Source organism: Chrysochloris asiatica, unplaced genomic scaffold, assembly GCF_000296735.1.
Source record: "Chrysochloris asiatica unplaced genomic scaffold, ChrAsi1.0 scaffold00041, whole genome shotgun sequence".
NCBI lineage: Eukaryota > Metazoa > Chordata > Mammalia > Afrosoricida > Chrysochloridae > Chrysochloris > Chrysochloris asiatica.
Genome location: NW_006408559.1, coordinates 21144591 through 21167618, shown reverse-complemented (window position 1 = coordinate 21167618; position 23028 = coordinate 21144591). Strand labels below are relative to the sequence as shown.

Here is a 23028-nt window from a genome sequence, read left to right as displayed (position 1 = left end):
CCCCCCCGTTCACTACCAGCGACAGACGCCGCGGCCCACTCTGCCCTGCAGTCTTGTAGGTGGTAGGGGTCTCCAGGAACAAGAACCCGGCACCCCAACCTTCGCGACAGTGGACACCGGGGACAGCCCGCAGACCACGGTCCGGCCCTGATCTCCCTCCGGGGTCTGGGTCCGAGGAAAGGGCCAAAGACCTCGTTCCCGGCGCCCTAAAGGCGATGAAGGCGCCCAGAAGGGCAGGGGTACCCCTGTGTGTCAGACTTGATGCTGGAGCGCCTTTGACAGAACTAGTTTGGATGAGATCGTGTATACACTATGTGCTCAGGGAACGAGAAACGTTTTAAAACTTTTTTTAGTTTTCCAGAACAAATGGCAAGACCTCAGAAAAAAACTGATTTAAAACAAACCTCATCTCCTCTTGCCCCGGGGCCTCCTCTGGGTCCCATCCAGGCCCGTCTTCCCACCCCACCCCCAGTTCAGTCCCCGGGCACCTGAAGAACCTAGCAAGCCGGTTCATCCCTGGTCTGGAGCCGTGCTCACTCTCCAAACCCAGAACTAATGGCTGGGAGTGTTTCTTTTTGTCTCTGCATTTCCCATGTGCCTGCTCTTTGCACAAATTCTTCCCATATTGCAATGTTTTGTTTGCAGAGACAAATAGTGAATTCAAGCAAAAGTGTGTTCAACTAACAGAATAAGTAAAGAAACAGACCCTCTTTCCAAGTGGGGTACACCGCTAGAATTTGGGGCCATGTTAGGAAGGTGATAAAAAGCAAGTCAATATTATGGAAGTCCTTGTTGAAGTAACTCAATCTGAGCAACAACTTGCAGATGTGTGTTGAAGACATTAAAGGTACCTGGAAGCCATCAATTCTGCCCCAGTTGGCTGTGACTCATCAGTAGAACTGCTCCCTAAGGGTTTCTGAGACTGAAAATCTTCACCGCGGCACACAGACTCTTCATCTGTTTCCTGTTGAGCAGTTGGTGGATTTGAACCGCTGACTTTTCAGTTAGCAACCCACTTAACCCACTGCATCACAGGGCTCCTTTGCATAGATTAAGGACTATATAAAGTACTAGTTCGGTAGCTCTGTAGGATAAGCACTGGACTGCAAACCACAAGGTCGGAGGTTTGAGCCCACTACTTGCTCCTGCAAAGTTACAGCTTCAGAAAGTCCATACAGGATCACTGAGTCAGAACCAACTTAGCGGTGCATAAAGTACTGGCAGAAGCCTGGTGTAGCGCTGTAGGATAAGCACTGGACTGGTAACCACAAGGTCTGCAGTTCAAATCCACCAGCTGCTCTCCAAAAACCCTCTACGGTCTCTTGTGAGTTGGAACCAACTATACACAACGGCGTGCTGTGCTAAGAAGGTGGCGTGAAAATTTGCATTTCTAGTTAGTCCCCAGGTGCTTCTGATGGTAGAGGTCTGCAGATCACACTTTGAGGAGCACTGACCTAGCCAGCAGGCTCCCTCAGCTGCTTCCCATACTCTGGTTTTATAATTAAAACCCAAAAATTTTACACCTTTGTTAGGTTTTTCCCTGGTCCCTCTCTCTCTCAGGGGGTCTAAAGAATTAGACCCATCCAGTTGCCGCTTCTCCTCAGTCTCGCATGAATAATAAGGAGTTGGTTCCAACTCATAGTGACCCTGCACAGGGTTTCCAAGGCTGTAAATCTCTATAGGAACAGAAAGCCTCATCTTTCTCCCGCGGAACAGCTGGTAGTATCAAATTGCTGACCTTGAGGTTGTCAGCCAGACTCCTAACCACTACACTACCAGAGCTCCTTAAGCATTCACTTTGTTGTTGTTGTTGTGAGGTGCCATCAAGTCGGAACCGACTCATAGCGACCCCATGCACAGCAGAACGAAACAATGTCCAATCCTGGGCCAACCTCACTACCGCTGCCACACTTGAGTCCATCAATGATGCCACCTGGTCAATCCATCTCGTTAGGGGTCTTCCTCTTTTTCTCTGACCCTCCACCTTACCCAGCATGACATCCTTCTCCAGAGACTGTTTCCTCCGGACAATATGTCCAAGCATTCACTTAGATGCTCTTTATTGCAAAGCAAAAGTGTGCTTGAGAGAGAGAAGCGAGTGTCTTTGAGTGGAGAACACCTTTTGGGGTTGGGGTGCTCTGGCTTATAAAGGTATGGGGTCTCTTCCTCTAAGGGTGGGCTAACACATATGAACTAGGAGGAGTGTGTTGAATAGTCATTTTTTTTTTTTCAGTAAAGGGGCACAGGTTTCTTTGTCAGATTTAGATGCAATCTTCATGGGTTTTCAGTTCTGATACTGTTATCTCTGTCTCCAGGCTATTCTCAATGTTATCATACCCTCTTTCAGGGCAAAGCGGGGTTGCATTGGGACCCCAGAACCCAGGGGTTCTAACTTGTCCCTGACACCATGATTTCGCTCCCTGAGCCAACCAGCCTGGTAGCAGGCCCGGTGGACCTCTAACGTGAAGGACACTCTCCTCATGCGCTCTGTGTGGGATCAGCACTCCAGGGCCTCAATGCTCCCAGGTGAACCGGCCTCCAGTGGGGCTCCTGGCCCTGGAGAAACAGGGCTTGTCAGACTGCTGCAGCAGGTCCTCAGAGGGAGAGGACCACCCCAGGGGGCTCCAGGTATTCATGTGCTCTTGTCCCCTATCAGTGTCCTCATACCAGGGCAGTTTAGAAGGCGCGTCCCTGCTGTCCCACACCTGCCCATCCAGGTGAGGAATCTGGAGTAGGTAGTGGATTCTAGGAGAGGAGGTGTTAGCAGAGGGAGATGAGAACTACATACAGCTAGGCCAGCGTCCCCATGAACCGCCCCACCTCACACAACACTGAGCCCGTTCTGTGAATGCTCCACACGTGTCCAGTCAGCGGTCCATTGGTGAGCACCTTCGTGCTCAGTGTCCTGCTCCATGCTGTGGGGGTCCTGCCTTCCCAGAGTGTTGCCTCCTGTTGACCCTGCCCTGGGAACTGGTGTCTTCAGCGCTCCATTACCCACGAAGTACAACCCCGACTCCTTCGCCTGACCCCCTCCTGCTTACTGTCTTCCATGACTCCCCCTCACACTCCACCCTTGGACAGAGTGTGTCCCGTTTTGGTCATGATGCCCCATTTAGAATGTCTTTCCCCGTCCTGAAGTTCAAATGGCATCTCTCATAAAGACCTCCCTGATGTCTTCCTTAACGCCCCACATCTTAAACAACTGTTCTCCGATTGTTGTTAGCCCTTAGCCTCAAAACACGTAACTGTCTACTTGGCTAGATTCCCTCAACAGCCCAGTGGGTGCTGGGTGTTTGGGGATTCTGGGGCAGAACAGGATACTGCACTGGCCTGGAAAGGTCTGTGTGGTCACAGAGAAGAGAGAGTCTCATGAAATGCAACCAACATGGGTAAAGACCTGTGTTGTTACTGACTTTATAAATGACAGGGGCTGAGGGAAGCTTCAGAAGCGACTTCAGTGGTCACTAAGTAAGACTGGACAAGCGGAGCAGGGCAGACGGGAAGCAGAAGTGTTGGGGGGAAGCGTGGGTCCAGCAGTGGCAATGGAGACAATCAGGTGACAGTAACTGGTAGGAAAGACACGCATTTAGGGTTCAGGAAAACAGGTCCCTGAGGATTCCCAATAAGTGACAAGGAGGACCCTAACTGTGGAACAGAAAGGACAGTAACAGGGTAGATGAGACAAAAATGCTCGGCATTGAGTCTTCCATGTGTGTAGATTTCAGTCTAGTCAGAAGGATCCAGCCTAGCAGGTCTCCCTGGGCCCGAGGCACCTAGGGGCTGTGACATGCCAGTGGACCACCCTCCGGCCAGCCGGGGTCCCTGCCATCCATCACTAACGTGCGCACGCGTGTTATGACCACCACTACTTCTCAGTTACCACAGCTGTATCAGAGGTCTCACGGTGTCTTACACTAACTGGGTGGTGTGTCTAAGGTTGATTCCCACAGCCTCGTGGGTATCTCAGCCAGTGTTTCTACCTACTACCTGACCCCATATCTCAGCAGTCTCTCGAGCTCCCTGTGTAGGCGGCACTGAGATTGTCCAGGGTCACAGCGTAACAGGGTCCGGCCTTCCCACTGTCCCGGGCTCAAGAGACAGAAGCAAGCTCTATGGGTTGCAGGCCCTCCTCCACCTTGGTCCAGTAGTGAAGAATGTTAAAAACACCCAACAGGCACACAGTTTTGCTTGTCCACAAGTTTATTCAAATGGACAGTCACCAAGCCAAAGGAGCCCAGCCCCACTCCCCACACAAGCCGCCGTGTATCTTTTCATTATCATTCTGGAAACTGCAATTAGAACCACCAAATATAACAGGGGCCTCGGACCCTTCTCCCAGGCTGTAGCCAGGACGGGGCTAGACCAGCAGAGGGGGGATAGGGAGGAGTCTGAGTCCATGAGAAGCAGCGGCAGGCACCATAGCCACCTCCTCTCTTCCTTGAGACACTGACCTCCCCTGACAAGTGACCACTACTCTCTCACCTACATGTGGGCTCCGGGAGCCCCACAAACTGTCCCCTCCTAGAGGGTAGGCCCAGTCCCCACATCAGGAACAGCATCTAAAATATCTTGAAATTTAAAAAAAACAACAGTGTTGCCTTGTATCTCAGCAACACTGCCTCCTCCTGCGTGTTGACAGACATGAGAGAAAAAGGCAGGCTTCCCAGAGCTCCTCTCTCCACTCAGCCCTGCAGGAAGGCCGAGCCCTGGAGACATGGCTGCCTGCCCAGCTACCCTCAGGACTGTGGTGGTTCTTCGGGGAGCAGAGCTTTGGGCCTCCCCGGCTCCAGGGCTGCTGCGCCCCTCTTGCGCTGGTGGGTCTTCTGGTGCTGCAGGAGATGCTGTTTCTGGACGAAGCTCTTGTCGCACTCCGAGCAGCGGTACGGCCGCTCGCCCGTGTGGATGCGTTGGTGCCGCACCAGGTCAGATGGGTGGCTGAAGCCCTTACCACAGAAGCCACAGATGAGGGCGCTCCGGCTTTTCCGCCAAGGGATGTGACCCGGCAGGGCCACCAGGCTGTTGGGTGAGAACCTCTCCTGGGCTTGTGGGCCAGGCCCAGGCCCCTCCTGCTGGTGGCAGCGCTGGTGGGTGGCCAGACTCACCTTGCAGCTGAAGCTCCGCAGGCACACGCCACACTGATGCAGCCGGGCCTTCCTGGCCTGTGGCTTGAGTCGAGGCCTGGGCCGAAGCTTCTCCCCAGGCTCTGGGTCTGTGTGAGACGCCCACCCCGAGTGTGTCCGCTGGTGGGTGGCTAGGTGCTGCTTGCTACGGAAGCTGACCCCACACTCAGAACACCCATAGGGCCTCCCCTCCTGACTCAGTGGTGCCTGCTGAAGGCAGCCACCTGGAGTCCTGCCGCTACTGGCCTCTCCACTTCCGTCAGCGGGCTCCTCATCCTCCAGGCCCCCGGGGTCTGACTCAGTGAAGACAGAGTTGCCCTGACCACCCCAGAGACACGCCTGCTCTGGGCTCGGCAGAGCTGGCTCTCCAGCCGTGCCTGGGAACACTCCGGAAAGATCCTCAAGACGTTCCTGCTCGCTCTGTGCTTCCTGCTTGATCATGGCCCTGTCTGCTGAGGGAGAGACCACAAGGGAAGATGAGCAGACATCCATGCGTCTAAAAGGGCTCAAAGCAAAATACCCAGATGACAGGTCAGGGCAATCCCGGCGGGGGTGGGGGTGGGGGGTGCTGGCCAGCCTGTGAGACCTGTGCTCAAGCACCCCCGAACCTATCATCTCATGTTGTTGTGAGGTGCCATCAAGTCACTTCTGACTCACAGCAACCCTGTATAAAGTCTCCAAGGAACAGCTAGTGGGGTTGAACTGCTGACCATGCGGATAACAGTCCAGTGTTTATCCTACAGCGCCACACCAGAACTCAAAGAACATGGCAAACACAGACGGTTCTCCTGGGGTTCTCCCAGTGCACATAATCCCTGTGAGCTATGGCAAAGTGCATCCTACTACCTGTACTAACATGGAAGCGTGACGCTAATATGATGACTACAACCAAGGCGCACCAGCAGTTCACTCAGGCAGCATCAGCCCTCGATGGGAAGCTCTAGCTGACACCTGTCACGTGCATGACACCGACGGTATGACCTTCTGCCATCTCAGGCCCCAAAGAGTGGCAAGCAGCTGAGCTGCACACAGAGCGGCCCATGAAGGAGAACCCTAGCATTCAGAACACGATAGTGCCACAGGGGAAGGCCCACAGTCAGCAGCAGGCAGCCGTGTGAGAAATTCTCAAGTCAGTCCGTCTTCAGGGATCAAGCCAGACATAGGATGTTGATCGACACCCAAGGGTTATTATGTGAGCAGTGAGGAGGAAGAGAAATCTGTTCTAGGACTCGGAACTTCAGATAAGAAGCCAGTCATAAAGACCATGGGCGCCATCCTAACTGGAGGAGGGAAAATGGGAATAAAGCTTTGCGAACCGGCCACGCTCACGTCTGCCTGTGTCTACTGGGTCGGGTGCCCAATTTTGCAAAATCAAATAAAGAAAAGCTCACTCTTGCTAAAATGAGTAGACGGGGGGGTTCCTGGGCATTTGTGGGTATCAACAACGTTTCTCACAGGTTGAAAAGGGGTGCATTACTCCGGAGCCACTCACCTGGGTGGGCAATGCCAGCGCCATCCTCTTCCAAGCCACCTAGCATCTCTGTAGCCAACTCTACTTCTCCTTCGGGCTGGCCAAGAACCTCTGGGTGGAAACGGCAGAGTCTGAGCCTAGAGACTCGTGGGCACTAGTCAGGGGCCAATGGGCAGTGCCTAAAGAGCATGAGTCCAAGGCCACTGTCCTTGTGTCCTGGACAAACCAAAACAAAGAACAAAGAACCAAACCCACTACCACTGAGGTGACTCTGACTCACAGAGACTCTACAAAACAGAGGAGGGTGGCTCCTTCCGGTTTCCAAGGCAGTAAAGCTTTATAGAAGCCACAGTTTTCTCCCAGAATGGCTGGTGGGTTTGAACCACAGACCTTTAGGATAGCAGGCCAACATTTAACCCACTAAGTCACCAGGGCTCCTTGATAATTTGGCACAATTAGAAAAGAATGGTCCCTTCTGGTCATCTGGCTAACCCTCTTCTGCCTTTGCTCACTTGTCCTTCAGAGCCTCAGGCAGCCCAGAGCCCAGCGTCTTTCAAAGGTCATGTGCTGAGGTTTGAACAGTGCTTTCCTTCAGGGTACCCAGCTCCATCCCTGCGAAGGCACTGCAAGGTAAGGCAGACACCTACACCTCCCGGTCACACCCAGAAGCCAGGCCCAAGAAGAAGATCGAGCCCAGGCCAGGCAGCCTCTCGCCTCAGGCTGGCTCCTCGCACACTGGCCTTCTTGTTATTTCTCCACAGACCTAGGTTTTGAAAGATGTACCTAACCAAACAAAGTGTGCAGATTCTGTCATAGTTAATATCTTACAGATAAAGACATATGTCTTCCAGCAGCACTTCTAACATGAAACAAACACAAGACAAATGATTGGCTGAACTCTGCCAAACGCAAGGAGAAGATTTTGTTTAGCCTGTGGTGTCTGCCTCATGCCAAGGAACACGTGACTTTTTGTTAACTGCTCTTCAGTATAAAGTGCAGCCTGAGGAAGCCAGTCACATGAGACTACAGCCTATGCACATGACATCTTTTCTATTGGGAAAGTCATCAAGGATGATGGGGCCCAGACAGGGAGCGAGCACTGTGCTGCGCTGAGTTCCTCCGTGTGCCCTTTCGCCACGGCTCTTAGCAAAAACAACTGGGGAGATTTCCCAATCAGCCCTCTGCAATTGTTACACTATCTGGAAAAAACTACTGGGGGGGGGGGCCCTCAGTTTGCTCTTTACAAGTGGCGGTGTGCCTTTTGTCTAGGGAAGTAACTTTTGTGTTAAGACCGAAGTTGACTGACATCTCATGGGTTTGTGATTCTAACATAAGGAATGGCTGCACCACCAGCTTACAAGAGGTTGGTTCGTTTACTATTCAAATTGTGGTTTGAAAATCTACCCAATAGGAATGAGTGGCTTGTGGCTTACCACGGAGATTGGTCGGTTTGTGATCCTGCTAGGAAATACATGCCTTGAAATTGACATGAGTTTGCTTATATAGGGCGGCCAAGCCCACAGTGATTTTTAGAAGCAAAGAGAGAGAAGAGAGGCAAGGATGGAAGCTCCAGAAAGAGCTTGGAGCAGAACAGTCTGAACCCAGAGTTCCTGGGAGGGAGACCTTCAAAGAGCTGCAATAAGGGTCCAGGATAAGGGCTACAACACTGACGATGGTGAGGAGTCTGGAGGTCAGCCAGAGCAAGAGGCACAGAAGGGGGCTCAGTAACAGGGAGAGGCTGGGCAGGGAGTCTGGGAAATGACAAGAGCTGTAGTTAGGAGAGCGCAGCCAAGAAAACTGAGCCAGTTCCCACTATGGCTGTGAGCTGGGCCAGTTAGCAACAGAGAGTCCGGAATGGCTGAGAGGGGCAGCTAGGAGCGCTAACCTGGCCAGAAGCTGTCCTGCCTGAGGAAGGGAGGCATGTGCTCTCCAGCAGTTCAGAAGTCTTCCAGACCTTGTCTACATGCTTCCTGATCCTGAACCCAAGTTATCCACAGCAAGGTACTTCCAAAATGATCCTGATCTTGAGATGTAGTTACGTTCTCACTATTGCTATTGTTAGGTGCTGTGAAGTCGGCTGCGACTCACAGCGACCCTGTATAGGGCTTGAACAGTGGGCCTTGCGATAAGCAGTCCATACCAGGACTCCTGTGAGCATGGTCTATGACATCTGTGTGGCAATTACAAAAATGATCAACCTCAACTGGGGCAAGGTTAGGGTCAGAAATGCTGAAGAAACTGGAGAGTACAGGTCATGTCTGACCTCCACCTCATAGGAGCCAGAGCCCGATTCTTAGTCTTCATCTCAAAGCTAAATGGCACAAATTGCACGGAGACCATCCCCAACATCTCTGACATGGGAGGACATGGTACTGCCCCTTCTCAACCCTGCACCGGCCAACCGAGGACCCAAACAGTGCACGGAACCTCCCATTCTAGAATCTACATGATTAGCTACAGTAGGGCATCCGAGGGAAATGACTTACTCAGCGACACGAGCGTCTCATAATTGCTTGTCATCACGTTTCTGTAAAGCTCCCTCTGCCAGTCCTCCAGGTTCTCCCACTCCTGCTTGGAAAGACAGACTCCATCCTCCTCCAGTGAGCGGGCCACCTAGAATCACATATGCCACAGGGTGAGTACCTCTCACCATAGCCAGGAGGTAAAGGGCAGCAGTTGGCTTGGCGTTCCTCCTTGCCTCCCTGTTAACCCCAGGGCTGACCTTGGGGACTTCTCCATTGCTGCCCGGGGGCAGCCGCAGGATCCAGAAGTTTCTATTCCTCAGCAGGTTCTCCATGTTCTCCAGCCTCCGCTGCAGCAGCCCGTACTCCTGCAGCAACGTCCCCAGCACGGCCCACTTGCTCTCCATGTGGTTCCCGAACTCCACGGCCGTCTTCTCGCAGTCGGCCAGCTTCTTCTCACTCGTCCTCGTGCGCCCCTCCAGGCTCTGGAGCCGGGCAGCCTGGGACTCCATCTTCTTCTCCACCGCCTGGATGGCGGCCACCAAGGTCCACAGAGAGATCTCTGTAGCCTGCAGGTGGGAGCTGTTTTCTGTGGCTTGTGGAGGAAGAGTGGAAGAACTTAACGGTGTGGAGCGACGTTTTCTCTTGTGCTGTGAAAAACACAGAGGCAGTCAGACAAGGTCATTTCCCACCATGGGATCCACAACGCCAGGAGTGCTGGGAGCTGCCAATCCCCAGGTGCAGCGCTGTAGCCCTTCTTGGTGACAGGTCATGGTATTTTAAAACATGAATTCTTTTATTCTGACAATGAAAGCTATATATGTTCACTGCAATAACTTCAGAAAATTCTGAAAAATAGACAGGAAAATATATGTAAAATACCACCATCCAGAAGTGAGCTGTTACAATTTTAGTGTGTTTCCTATAACTTTTTTTTAGCTCTAAAATTTTGACAAAATCGAAATCATATTATATGTGTTTTGTTGCCTGCTTTTTACACTTACTATTATTTACGAGCACTCATTCATATTAGCATTCATTTTTTTTTAAACCAATTTTCTTTCTGTTTGATATTTTAGACTATTTGCAACTTTTGGTTGTGATAAGCAATGTTATTTATACCCACAGCCATGCCATACTTCAAAATTGATGTCACGCCTGCTAAAAACATGTCCATGTTTTTTTCCTGCAGCAGCAGCAGCAAATTGTCTAGCAGGAACCATAGGACCAAACAAGAAGCCGCAGCAAAGACACAACAGCGGCAAAGCCAGGAGACCAACATGAGATGGCACAATGACGTCCCAGCCCACAGCCAGGCTTAGTGGCAGAGCTAAAAAGAACTTTGTAACTCACACCAATACAGGGCTGATGCTGGAACATGGGTCAAGGGGTTAAGAGGCCGAGAGCCACCAGAGGCTTGTCAGCAGGCATGGCTGCAAAGCTGTCCTGAATGACGAACCGCCACACCAGTCATTCCCAACCCTGAAAAACCCAGTTACTGTCATCGAGTCAGCTTGACTCACGGTGACCGTACGCACCAAACACTGCCTAATCCTGCTTCATCCTCATAACTGTTAGCTTTGTGCCCATTGTTGCAGCCACTGTGCCAATCCATGTTATTGGGGGTCTTCCTCTTTATCATTTACCAAGCAAGATGACCTTCGCCAGGGAGCGGTCCCTCCTGATACCATGTCCAAAGTTCGTAAGACAAAGCCTCGCCATCCCCACTTCTAAAGGGCATTTGCTTTGTACTTTCTTCCAAGACAGATGGATTGGTTCTTCTGGAAGTCCATGAAATTTTTGAGATTCTTTGCCAACACTCTAAGTCAAATGCATCCATTTGGATTTGTCTCCATTCTTCCTTATTCACTGTCCAGCTTTCACATACATAGGTTGTTGTTGTTAAGTGCTGTAGAGTCGGTTCCGACCCATAGCGAACTTATATAGAGTTTCCGAGGAACAGCTGGTGAGCTTGAACCACTGACCTTGCAGTTCAAACGGCTTTGCAGTCTAGCGCATTAACCCACAGCGCCACACCAGGCCTCCACAAGCACATGCAGTGAGTAAAAATACCAAGGCAAGATGGTAAAGTAGGCAGACACACTAAACAGACCCTCTATACCAAAGACTTGAGAGACCAAGTGAAATAGACACAGATGAAAATCCTGGGACCCTGAACTTCAGAAGGAAGGTTAAGACGTGGACTGAGTGTTTGCTGGGAGCAGAAGCTAAACAGAACAGCACAAAAGACTGACTGCTGATTGGCAGGCCACATGTGGTGCAACAACCTTGAACTTTCGGGAATAGATTTGGAAAACGACGGTCCACAGGCAATAGTAAAGGTGCAATTCCCTCTTTATCCCCACAATCCCTTGGTGACCAGAGATTTGGCCAGTTCCCACCCTCATTGGACCCAATCACCCCCAGCATAGACCCTGCACCCTGGGAGTTCAGGGACACCTGGGTGGGAGCCATGGTACCATTTTGATGCCCGGATTCAAGTCTGGATCCAGACCTACAAAATCCGCAGAGCCACCTGATGAACACTACTGTTGATAGGTGCTGTAGAGTCGTTTCTAACTCATACTAACCCCCCGTACAGGGTTTTCAAGGAACAGTTGGTGGGTGTGAACCACACCAGGATTCCACCGTCAGTCTAGCAGAAACCCTAATAAACAGTCATCCCTCCCCACCTGCTCTGTAACCCTAACAGACACTGAAACCTGCTCCATCAAGTGCCTCTGAGAACTCCTTCTTGATTGAGTGTCTTGAACAAAGAGATAACATTTACGCCTATAGGAACTCCATCGACAGCCAGGAACTCTGCCTTTGTACTGGGTTTTTTGGTTTTTCCTTTAACTGTTTCATTGCTTTTATTCTTTCTTCTCCTTCTTCATCCTTCCAGTCCTTTTAATTTTGTCCTTCTTGTCTCTGCTTTTGTTTTTCCTTTTCTTCTGTTCCTAATTTCCCCTTTTTTCTTTTCATCTTTATTACTTCTACAGTTTCTCTTTTCATCTTCCCTTTCCCAGATTTCTTTTTTAATTTCTGCCTTTATTTTCTCTTATTTTTCTCTCTGTAACTCCATTTTCTAGTTCCTCTTTTCTTTTTTTAGTTTTTGTATTTACTTTTTTTTTCATGGTTGCTGCATGTTTTTATTTTTTCTCCTTTATTATTTCTTTTTAGTGTTGGTTGCTTGTTTGTTTATTCTTTTCTGTTTTCTTGTGTGTGTGTTGGGGGAGGGGTTTCTCCTGTTTCCCACCCAACAGGAGACAGAAACCCATGCCACACAGCTCATCCACAAACACTCCCTGCAGCTCTACTCATTAAGCAAGAGCCAATACCAGCTCCTACATGACCTAATCAATGACAGACAACGGCCAACACCAACCAAACTCACCTTAAACAGGTGTGCTAATGGAGAATAGTACACACGCTTCCATTCTCTCTAACTACACCCAAGAATACATCAACATACAATCATCAATTAAATACAAATACTACAACACCACAATGTTTTGGAGACAACAAACAATATTAGCTCACATGAAGAAACAAGAGACAATGGCTCAAATAAATGACCAAGAGGCAGAGCCAGAAAATATTTCTGAGAAAGAAAATATAATGGAACTGAAAAATAATTCAAAAGAATGATATTAACATACTTTCAAAGGATTGATAGAAAGATTGAGAACACAGACAAATAGCTTTTACAAAACTTCAGGAAAACACTACAAGTTCATACAAACAAATAAATGCAAACTTCAACACAATATAAAACCTACAAATAGAAATCCAGTAAGAGTAATACTAAGATGTCAGAAATGGAAACTACATTGAAAGAGCAAAAGAGTAGATTCATATCAATGAAAGGCTGAATTAGTGAGCTTGAAGATAAATCTCTTAATATTAGTATGCTTGATCAATCAGGAAAAAAGAATGAAAAGATCTGAAAAAAATTCTAAAAGTTATGTGGGACCCCATGAAGTGGAATAATTTGTGGGTAATCGGGATTCCAGAACAAGAAGAGACAATGAAAAGCAGAGAAATTTGTTAAAGAGTTGTTGAAAGAAAACTTCCTTAACATCATGAAAAATGAGAAGATAAGCACACACAAGAAGCTGAACGAGCCACAAACAGTATAGATCCTAAAAGAAAATGACCAAGACATATAACCAAACTTTCCAAAACCAAAAGCAATAAAAAAATGCTGAGAGCAGCTCTGGAAAAACAAAAAGTTACCTACAAAGGAGAACCATGGAGGCGGGCTCAATGGCAGTTTAGGGAGACGTGCAGTGCAAAGCTCTGCCAGCAACAGCACAGAACACTGGACGAAGCAAGTTCAGGGGACAGTCCCAGAACTCTGAACTACATATAAAGGGACATTTAGAAAGCTCGAAGGCTTACAGGCAGTAGAATTTGTAGCAGACGCAAGAAACTGTTTTCTGATCTGCAGAGCCTACCCAGCTCCCAGAGCGGCCACCTTGGGTGTAACAGAGCAGGAGAAAGGTCAGAGAAGCAGTCTGACCCCAGACTTTTGACAATCACCAGAGATAAAGGTGTGGGCATTCTTTTTTTTCCCTTTCCTTTTTCTGTTCCCTGGTCGCTCACTGAACACGCACCTCCACTCTGGTGACTAGAGAGGGTGCCTGAGAGAATGGACCTCCCCATCCCCTGCAACCTCCAGAGAGTTCTACTACAAATGCACATAGATCTGCTGAGCAAAAATTTCTGGGTCCAGAATTGCGGGCGTGAGAGAAGCCACCAAGAACTGCTTAAAACAGAATGCTCTCCCCAAATGGCCTCCCAAAATTGCCCAACCCAGGCAAGAAAGGGACATTAAAGTCATACTCATATTTTGCTACAGATTTTTTTTCTTTCACACAATTATAGACTGTAGAACCAAATCTGGTTTTTATTTTAGTTTTTTGCTGTTGTTTTGTTTTTTGGTCGCCCTTTTACCTTCAGGGGACCTCTTTCTCTCCCTACTTTACCCAAGAAGAGACAGCAACTGTGGTCATATAGCCAAGTAGCAATCACACCGTCATCTAGGCAAGAGCCAATCCCAGCTGCCAGACACCTGACAGACAGCCAACACCTGCATTGAGTAATAAGAAAAGTGGAAAAGGAAGCCCGTCTCCTGATCACATCAACCCGAAGGCAATCAGAAACCTCAATAAAACATCAGATTACATTCAATTACTGAAAAACCTAATTATTGAAGATACCCAAGAAACAATCAAGCATTGCAGCACATGTTCACAAACAGAATAGCATAACTGACACAAATGAACTAGATGTAGACCCAGACTTCCCACTGGAAGGAGGGCAGGCCTTAGAATGGCCTGGGAAGGAATTCTGGAAAATGATACAGAAGTGCATCCAAAGTCTCAAAAAAAGGTTTGAAAGAAATAAGGAAGAAGTCAGCAAAGTGCTATAGGAACAATTAAATAAGATAGATACAACATTGGAAACAATTCAAAACCTGCAAAAAGAGGTCCAAATGATGAATAAGAAAATATCAGAACTAGACAACACACTGAAAGGGCAAAGGAGTAGAAATCACGGGATGGGAGCCACAACCAGCAAGCTGGAAGACAAGTCTCTCAATACTGCTAAGATAGAAGAGCAAGCAGAAAACAGGACAAAAAGAATCTAAAGAAAGTCTAAGATACATGTTAGACAATATGAACAGGAATAACTTAAAAATCATCGGCACTCTGGAACAGGAAGAATCACACAAATCCACAGAGGAGACAGTTGAAGCGCTTCTGGAAGAAAATTTCGCTAACATCTTGAAAAATGAAAAGATAAGCATTCAAGAAGCTCAGTGAACCCCAGGAAGGATAGATCCCAAAAGAAAATCACCAAGACATATCATAATCAAGCTCTCCATAATCAAAGACAAGGAGAGAATCCTGAAAGCAGCTAGAGAAAAGAGACGTGTTACTTACAAATGCAAGCAAATCAGATTAAGTTTGGATCCCTCAGTAGAAAACATGCAGGCAAGAAGCCAATGGGGATATATATATAAAACCCTGAAAGAAAAACCACTACCGACCAAGAATCTTCCACCCAGCAAAGCTGTCAAACAAATACAACAGTGTAATAAAGACATTCTCAGATAAACAGAAGCTAAGGGATTTTGCCAAAGCCAACCCAGCACTTCAAAACATCCTAAAGGGAGTTCTTTGGACTGAAAGCCAACAATAACAGACAACAACCAGAGATTGACATACATGGCAGCACTACCCAGAATTCAATTGTCAGATGGAAGAGTCCAGAACAGAACAAAACTGTAAGAAAGAATTCAGAGGATATGGGAGGTCAGTTTATGATCAAAACAATTACAATGCAAAAGAAAGTAAAAACATAGGAACAGAGATCCAGGTGATGAGGTCAGGTAGACTGCAAGATAAAACAGACTGTTTTAAATGGAGGGAAAAGTTAATAGACTATAGAGTAACCACTAATAAGACCAAGTTCAGATTTCTTAGCAGACACCACGCAGACAAGAAGGCAATGAGATGACTTAAAACTCTCTGAAAGAGAAAAACTGCAATGAATGATATACCTAGCAAAGTTGTCCCTCAAATGTTGTTGCTGTTGTTAGGCGCCATTAACTCAGTACCAGATCATAGCAATCCTATACACAACAGAAAAAAACACTGTCCAGTCCTACACACCAATCTCACAATCTCTGCTACACTTGAGCCCACTGCTGCTGCCACTGTGCCAATCAATCTCATTGGATTGTTGTCTCCAACCCTCCATTTTACCAAGCATAATGTCTTTATCCAGGGTGTGGTAGCTCCTGAAAATATGTCTGAAGTATAAGAGATGAAGTCTGGCCATCCTGGCTTCAACAAATATTTTGTCTGCCTTCTTCCACCACAGATCTGTTGGTTCTTTTGGCAGCCCGTGGTATTTTCAATAGTCTCCTCCAACACCATAACTCCAATGCATCAATTCTTCCATTACTTTCCTTATTCATATTTACATACATGAGTCAAGTGAAAATACCATGGCTTGGATCAGGTGCACCTTGGTCCTCAAACCTTCACATCAAAATAAAAGAGGAAAACCAGAAAGATTTAGTAAACATTAACAGACCAGAAATGAAAATAAAAGGAAAACCCAGAAACAAATGAGCAGCACCACAAAAATACCACAGAACAATTGACAACATTCAAGTCACACCTACCAATAATTACACTGAATGTAAATGGATCCAGTGCACCAGTCAGGAGACAGAGCAGAAGGATGGATTACAAAAAGATAATAATACTGGCAGGCAATCGGAATGCAAATGTTGGAAACAAAGAGGAAGGATTCGTTGTTGAAAAATATGGCCTTGGTGACAGGAATGATGCTAGAGATAATACTGATGAAGATTAAAGACCACAGCCTTCAGTATGGCTTGCACCTCAAAGTAAAGAAAACAACAACCCTCACCGCTGGACCAATAAATAACATTAAAATAAATGGAGAAAAGATTGAAGTTGTCAAAGACTTCATTCTTCTTGGATCAACCATCAACATGCATGGAAGCCGCAGCCAAGAAATCAAACAACATATTGCATTAGGCAGATATGCTGCACAAGACCAAAGTACTCAAGAGCAAAGGAATAGGGTTCACCTGACCCAAGCCATGGTATTTTCAATAACCTCATATGCATACGAAAGCTGGACAGTGAATAAGGAATATCGTAGAAGAATTGATGCTTTTGAGTTATGGTGTCGGAGGAGAATATTGAAAGTGCCATGGTCTGCCAAAAGAACCAACAGATCTGTGTTGGAAGAAGTGCAGCCAGAGTGCTCCTTGGAGGCCAGGATGGCTAAGCTGCGTCTCTCATACTTCGGACATACTATCAGGAGGGGCCAGTCGCTGGAGAAGGATGTCATGTTTGGTAAGGTGGAGGGTCGGTCAAAGGTGTGCTCTCTTCATAGTCACGTGCCGCCACAGGTTTCCTACGCTCTCAATTCTCACAAAGACCTGCCAAGATTTTGAAAGCGTTCCTGGAGCAAAAACAAAATGCTGCACTAAAACCCCCAACATCGGATAAGCAGTGGACTGCCAACCATCGCTCAGCGGTTCAAGGTCACCTGCAGGCTTTCTGGCCCCGAAAACCCCACACAGGGTGGCGCTAGGAGTCAAAAGAGACTGCATGGCACTTCACAACACACTTCCTGTAGGGAGGCCGAGCAGCGGAGGGGGCCAGGAGGTGGGCTGCTAACGGCAAAGTCAGCAGTTCGAATCCACACAAAATCGCCCTGTAGCAGTAACTAGTCACTACTTTGGAATGACACGGGAACTGTCAGAGCTGGAAAGATCTTTGGTTGCACACTTAAGGTACAGGTAGAGGTAAGGGGGCGAAGGTGCCTGAAACCCGGTTTCCCTCTCCCCTCCTCGGTCTGACGCCCCCTGAAGGGCCGGCTGGGGCGGGGCGGGGGTCTCCACGCAAAGCCAGCAGCTACATCGGGAAGTAGCAAGCCCTGGCTTCCACCCGCGTCTCTGCCCGAAGCACGGAAGTGTGTAGCCGGAGTGCGGCCGACGGGCCAGAAAAGCTGGGCTCGGACCGCTCACGGCAGCGACGGGGACCCAGGCTCTCCAACCGGGAAGCTCACTCTCTTAGAGCGCCCACGGGAACAGCCGTGCGAGGCGGGAAGTGCCTCCGACGCCACGGAGCACACCCCAGGCCCCGTGCACCCTCCACCAGCGCACAAGCGCCTCTTACCCGCAACGGCGCTGCCTCCGCCATAGTGACCGCCCCGCTGGAAACCGCCGCCGCCGCCGCTGTGTTGACGCAGGTGCATTCTGGGAGACGCGTGGTGCCTGCTGGGAGGACGGGTCTCCGGGTTAGACAGGCTTCGGCCGCCCGACTCCACCGCGGGCTCCCCTCGTGGTCGGAGGGTGAACAGCAACTTGGCGTTCCTGGCTGGGACTCGACAGGTTGAGTACATAAGGCACGCCGCAGCAGCACCGTTCTCCACGCCCTTCTGAGAGCCCCGATGGCACTCTGATGCATCTCCTACTTTGCTAGCTTCTCCTGCAACTCCTTCAAGGTGGCCTTGGCCCCGGCATCGTTCTGAATCTGCAACGTCACCTCGATCACTCTGGGGATAAAGTGGGCTATTGTTGGAATTCTTTCTCCAAAAGTCCTCTGGGGTGTCAGCGCTGGGGTCCCCAGTCTCACTCCTTCTGGCCACAGTGCGCTTTTGTCACCTGGGCAGGTGTTCTGGTTGCAAACAATAGAACAAGCTTGCTTTTAGCACCTTCTCAGTCCTTGCACCATCCGTGCCTTTAGAAAGGAGAATCACAAAGATCAAACAGTTGTCAGAACTACTTGTTACTTGTTATAACGCAGCTCCATCCGTCAGGGCCTGGGACAGAGCCACAGGGTATTGACAAGCTCTGAACTCTGGAGACAAGACTTGCTTCAGGGCCACAGCAACTGCAGCAGTGGCGTGGTTGTGGGAACGTCCCTGGAGACCTGGAAAGACAGCAGATTGTTCAAAATCTCTGCCCGTCTTGGGGTCCACACCATGCACTCCTCTCCTGTAGATGTCTAGTGAGTTGTGATAGACTCCACATGGCAGTGTTCAGAAAGTGAGGCGACCACGCCAGCTGTGACCAGCCCACTGGTGTGCACCGTATGTGCCATGAGGTAGGCCCCCTTATTACCGGCAAACTTCCTAATTGGAGTTTAGTCCAGTTGAGGGAGTAGCAGCTGATGCCTGCAATAATCAGCTTTGGGTGGAAAAGGCGGGCGGTCTCCTGCAGCTGGTCATAACTCAGGTAGGCCGTGTCTGAGTTCAGCTTACAGGGTATGGACTGGAAGATGGATGTGGTGGACATCTGCTTCTTGTCCACCATGAACCCATGAGTCAAATGGCCCTTATCGGGCCACTTCAGGCCCATGATGCGTCCATGAGGTTCCAGCAAGGCAGAGGACACTGCAAAGTTGGCAGGGAGCTGGAGTAGGGCTGGACATTGGTCCTCAGCACTAGGGGTCCAGGATATAGGCCTGAAGTAATGCCCACTTTGGGCAGAAAGCTTCCAGCTCATCAATGAACTCTGTTTCCACCATAAGACCTCTGTTTTTAATATGTTATTAAATAAGACCCTTGGGCCTCTAAAACAGCTCGACTGGCAAAATTCTCTGAGGGAATCAGATCCCATCCAACCTTCTGCCAATTACTCTCCTTCATATTTCCAGGGTTCTGCCAGCATCTCATCATGTGAGGTCCAGAGGTCAGCGTCCAGGGAACATCATTGACAGGAGCCACCATGAGACTGGTTTAAATGTTGCCGGAACAGACCAGCACACAGTACAGCAACATCACTTCCCACATGCTACACTCCTCGCTCTGCGACCCTGCTCAGCCAAGCCTACCCAGGGGTTCCCCTCAACATAGCCATGGTTTAGAGAACACAGTTTTATCCTCACAGATATCATCCATTAGATTTCAGGCTACTAGAACTTTTTAAAGTGTTGAAGAGCAGAGATGTCAGCTTGAGGACTAAGGTGCGCCTGACCCAAGCCATGGTGTTTTCAATAACCTCATATGGATGCGAAAGCTGGGCAGTGAATAAGGAAGACCGTAGAAGAATTGATGCCTTTGAGTTGTGGTGTTGGAGGAGAATACTAAAAGTGCCATGGGCTGCCAAAAGAAGCAATAGATCTATTTTAGAAGAAGTGCAGCCAGAGTGCTCCTTGGAGGCCAGGATGGCTAAGCTTCGTCTCTCCTACTTTGGACATATTGTCAGGAGATAACAGTTGCTGGAGAAGGATGTCATGCTGGGTAAGATGGAGGGTCAGAGAAAAACAGGAAGACGCCCAACAAGATGGATCAGCCAGGTGGCATCATTGATGGCGTCAAGTGTGCCAGCGGTAGTGAGGTTGGCCCAGGATCAGACATTGTTTCGTTCTGCTGTGCATGGGGTCGCTATGAGTCGGTTCCGACTCGATGGCACCTGACAACAACCACCACAGAGGGCAAAGACTGAGTCTTGTACTTCTTTGTTCTCTAAAAGAAGGTGTTTATTAAATGGTGACTAATGATCAGTCCTTCCACTGTTCCTCCACCTTCTTTTTTCTATACATTAAGATACAAATTAGCAAAAGGTGAGGAAGGGACTGTCCCCGAGTACCTATGACGCTGCTGGATGGACCCCACTCCATGTTCTTCTGTCTCTGAGCAGCAGCCTTACAGAACTCTGCCCATAACCAGAAATCTGACAATCCAATGTCCCTGTTGGAACCCTCTTTGTCAACAAGGACAGAAAGCCCAGTAAAGAAAGTATATCCTGAGATGAGGAGGTAAGCAAATGTCTAAGAAATTGAATATACTCTGCAAAGCTGCCAAAGTTCTTAGCTTCTCAGCAGTCTGGTAAGCGAGTGCTTTACTCTCCTGTTCTTTATTTTACTATGTGAATTTTTACCACCTATATGTACACATTTTTGTCAATGAAAAGGGTTTTCTTTAATTCTTCGGAAGGAAAATGAGACCCCTGTATTGCTTCAGTAGGTGAAATCCAGGGTCTATGCTGAGGTTCCTATTGCCTGCAGAGGTTGGTATTCTAAATGTCTCGGGCAATAGGTAAGATTTTACATCAGCTGGACTGAGCCAAGATTCTCAGTGGTTTAGCAGTGAAGATGTAGTAATGCCCTATGATGAGATCTAATTTAATAATAACTCCCATGATGCAATCTACTCTGAACTGACAATCAATTGAGAGGAAGTTTCCTCTTGGGTGTGGCCTGCTTCCAATAGATTGGATCCTTGCCGGGAAAGCTTGCTTGCTTTTTTTCTGGGTCTGCACCTGCATCTGGTTTGTCATCTGAACTCTGATTCTTTGGGGACTTGAGCCTGCTGTATTGGCCACTGATTGTGAGAGTGGTCATTAGCCTGCCATCTTACCTGCCAGCCTTGGTTTCTTTTGCCTTTGCAGCCAGAAGCCTGCTCTGACCAAACAATCTTGAGTTCAGCTCAGGAGTCAGGGCAAGCCTTCAATCTGACACCTGACTCTTGGACTTGGAGCTTTCCTGTCTCTACTGTGTGAGCCATTTCCTTGATCTAAATCTCTGTGTGTAAGTATGTATGGATATGGCTATATACATAAGCTTCACTGGTTTCGCTTCCATAGAAAACCCAGCCTAAAATAGGCCCCATCTTGGATCAGTGGTCAAGCTCAATGTCAGAATCTCTGGGATTGGCTGGAGGCTGTGGAGCACTTGGCACACTGAGACCTGGAAACCAAGAACTTGGTCTTGGCTCCCTCACTCGGTCAGCCACGGAACCTCTGTAGGAATCGGCTCCTGGAGGGTAGAACAGCTCACACTTCCTGCCTCAGTAATAATTTCTCCCTTGTCTTCAGGCTCCCAACAATCAAGAAAACTTGTAACTTACTTTCCTGGATCTAGATTATGTAAATGTCGGCTTTCAGTAGATGCTTTTAGAAAGTCATACAATGTTGTCCCCTTTCAGTTAAATAGATGCACCATCCCCCTCAACAAAGCTCAGCTGAACCATCTCTATGTTTCTCAACTTATTTTCTTAAGATTTTCCTCCTTCAACACCAGAATGGAGGTGCCCCTCCCAAATAGTAATTCCATGTAACTGAATTCGTTCATTGAGGAGTCGCTCCGGAGCTGCCCCCCCCTTCCCCCCCGTTCTGCGAACACACACGCTGCAATCTGGATACCATTTATTGAATCTCAAGAATTCCCTTTGCATGGCAAGAAGGGGTCAGAGGAAAGCAGCGCGGCAGCAGGAATGGGAGGTGGGGGCAGAGCGCTAGAGCAGCCGCCCACCCAGCTCCGGGTTGGGATAGAAGCGGGACTTCAGGGAAGAGCAGGGAAAGTCATTCTGGGGTTCTGGGGCATGCCACCCCACCCCGGGGCCTGGCCATGCAGGACGCAGAAATGGAGACTGTGGGCCTCAAGCCGGAAAGCCAGGGCACAGAGCAGACGCACCAACGTGGGGTCCTTTCGGTGCTTGCCAAAGTGTCTGCGGGGTCTGGAGCATATTAGGTTCTGGGTCCATGTCCATCAGCACGGTCAACTAGCAGATAGCACCAGTGGGAGGCACGGGCGGGGCACCCCGGCTCTCCGATTCGCTAGCACCCCCTGGCCTGGCTCTCCTGACCCAGCCTCAGTGGCTGCTCTCCCTCACCCCTGAAGCCCTGGGGAGACCACAAGAAGTCAGGACGAGGTCTGACCAGGGCATGGCTGCCCCTGGACCAAGTCCCAGGTGGCAGTTGTGCATGAAAGGAGGCTGAAGAAAAGAGGTGGGGGGCATCTTGGTAGACAGAGGCACACTCCGGGGCATTTTGTGCCCTCCAGCCGCATAGGCTGGCCTCTCTCGCTCTGACTTTTTTTTCGTTGGGTGTGGAACATGGGAAGGAGGACAGGGCGGAGGGTTAGGCCAGAAAGTCCCAGACAGCGAGGTAGGCAGCGTGGGTACGGCACTGCGCAGGGACAGGGGTCCTCCGGTTGTGTGGGAGTGTCACTTCAGTTACACCGAATCAGGAAAATCCCACCTGCCTATCTCAGGGACAGGCAAAGAGAGACGTGGGTAACGGATAGAAAACACGTTTAAAAAAGTATAAAGCGCTATTCAAACGCGAGGCAGTGTTGTCTTCAGAAAGATGTTCCCCTGGCGCGCAGCCTTCGTGACACCGCTCCATCTTGGCTTCCTTTTGCAGGCCACCTCTCAACCTTAGATCAGAAAGTTCCAGATGCCCGGTGGCCTCGCCGATCACACGCTGCAGCCCAGGGGCCAGGCGGGCGCCAGGGCGCTCTCCCAGTGCCCCCTTCCTGGGCGGTCTGGGAGCGCCCTGTGGCCCTTCCCTGCGCCGGGTGCTTCGCCCTGAGACCTTGTGGGCTGCCCGCTGTCTGGAGCGCAAACTCCCGGCCGCCGCCAGCGGGGGGGCGCGGAGGGCGGGGGCGCCGAGCCCGCCCCCCGGCCCGGC

The 23028-nt window shown here is 49.3% G+C and overlaps 1 protein-coding gene and 1 pseudogene across 1 annotated transcript in view; both read right to left on the bottom strand.

Moving 5' to 3' along the window:
- The window catches only part of LOC102827755, a 33257-nt gene extending 21729 nt beyond the window's left edge, over window positions 1-11528 (bottom strand). The window contains exons 1-8 of the mRNA XM_006861293.1: window positions 11475-11528; window positions 9314-9703; window positions 9078-9204; window positions 6613-6702; window positions 4744-5572; window positions 3499-3566; window positions 2338-2487; window positions 100-206 (exon numbers count right to left, since the gene is read on the bottom strand). Of these exons, the coding sequence (XP_006861355.1) occupies window positions 100-206; window positions 2338-2487; window positions 3499-3566; window positions 4744-5572; window positions 6613-6702; window positions 9078-9204; window positions 9314-9703; window positions 11475-11528 (1815 nt within the window). The remainder of the gene's footprint in view (window positions 1-99; window positions 207-2337; window positions 2488-3498; window positions 3567-4743; window positions 5573-6612; window positions 6703-9077; window positions 9205-9313; window positions 9704-11474) is intronic.
- Window positions 11529-17524: 5996 nt separating this feature from the next.
- On the bottom strand, window positions 17525-19343 carry LOC102827382 (annotated as a pseudogene).
- Between the last annotated feature and the right edge of the window lie 3685 nt (window positions 19344-23028).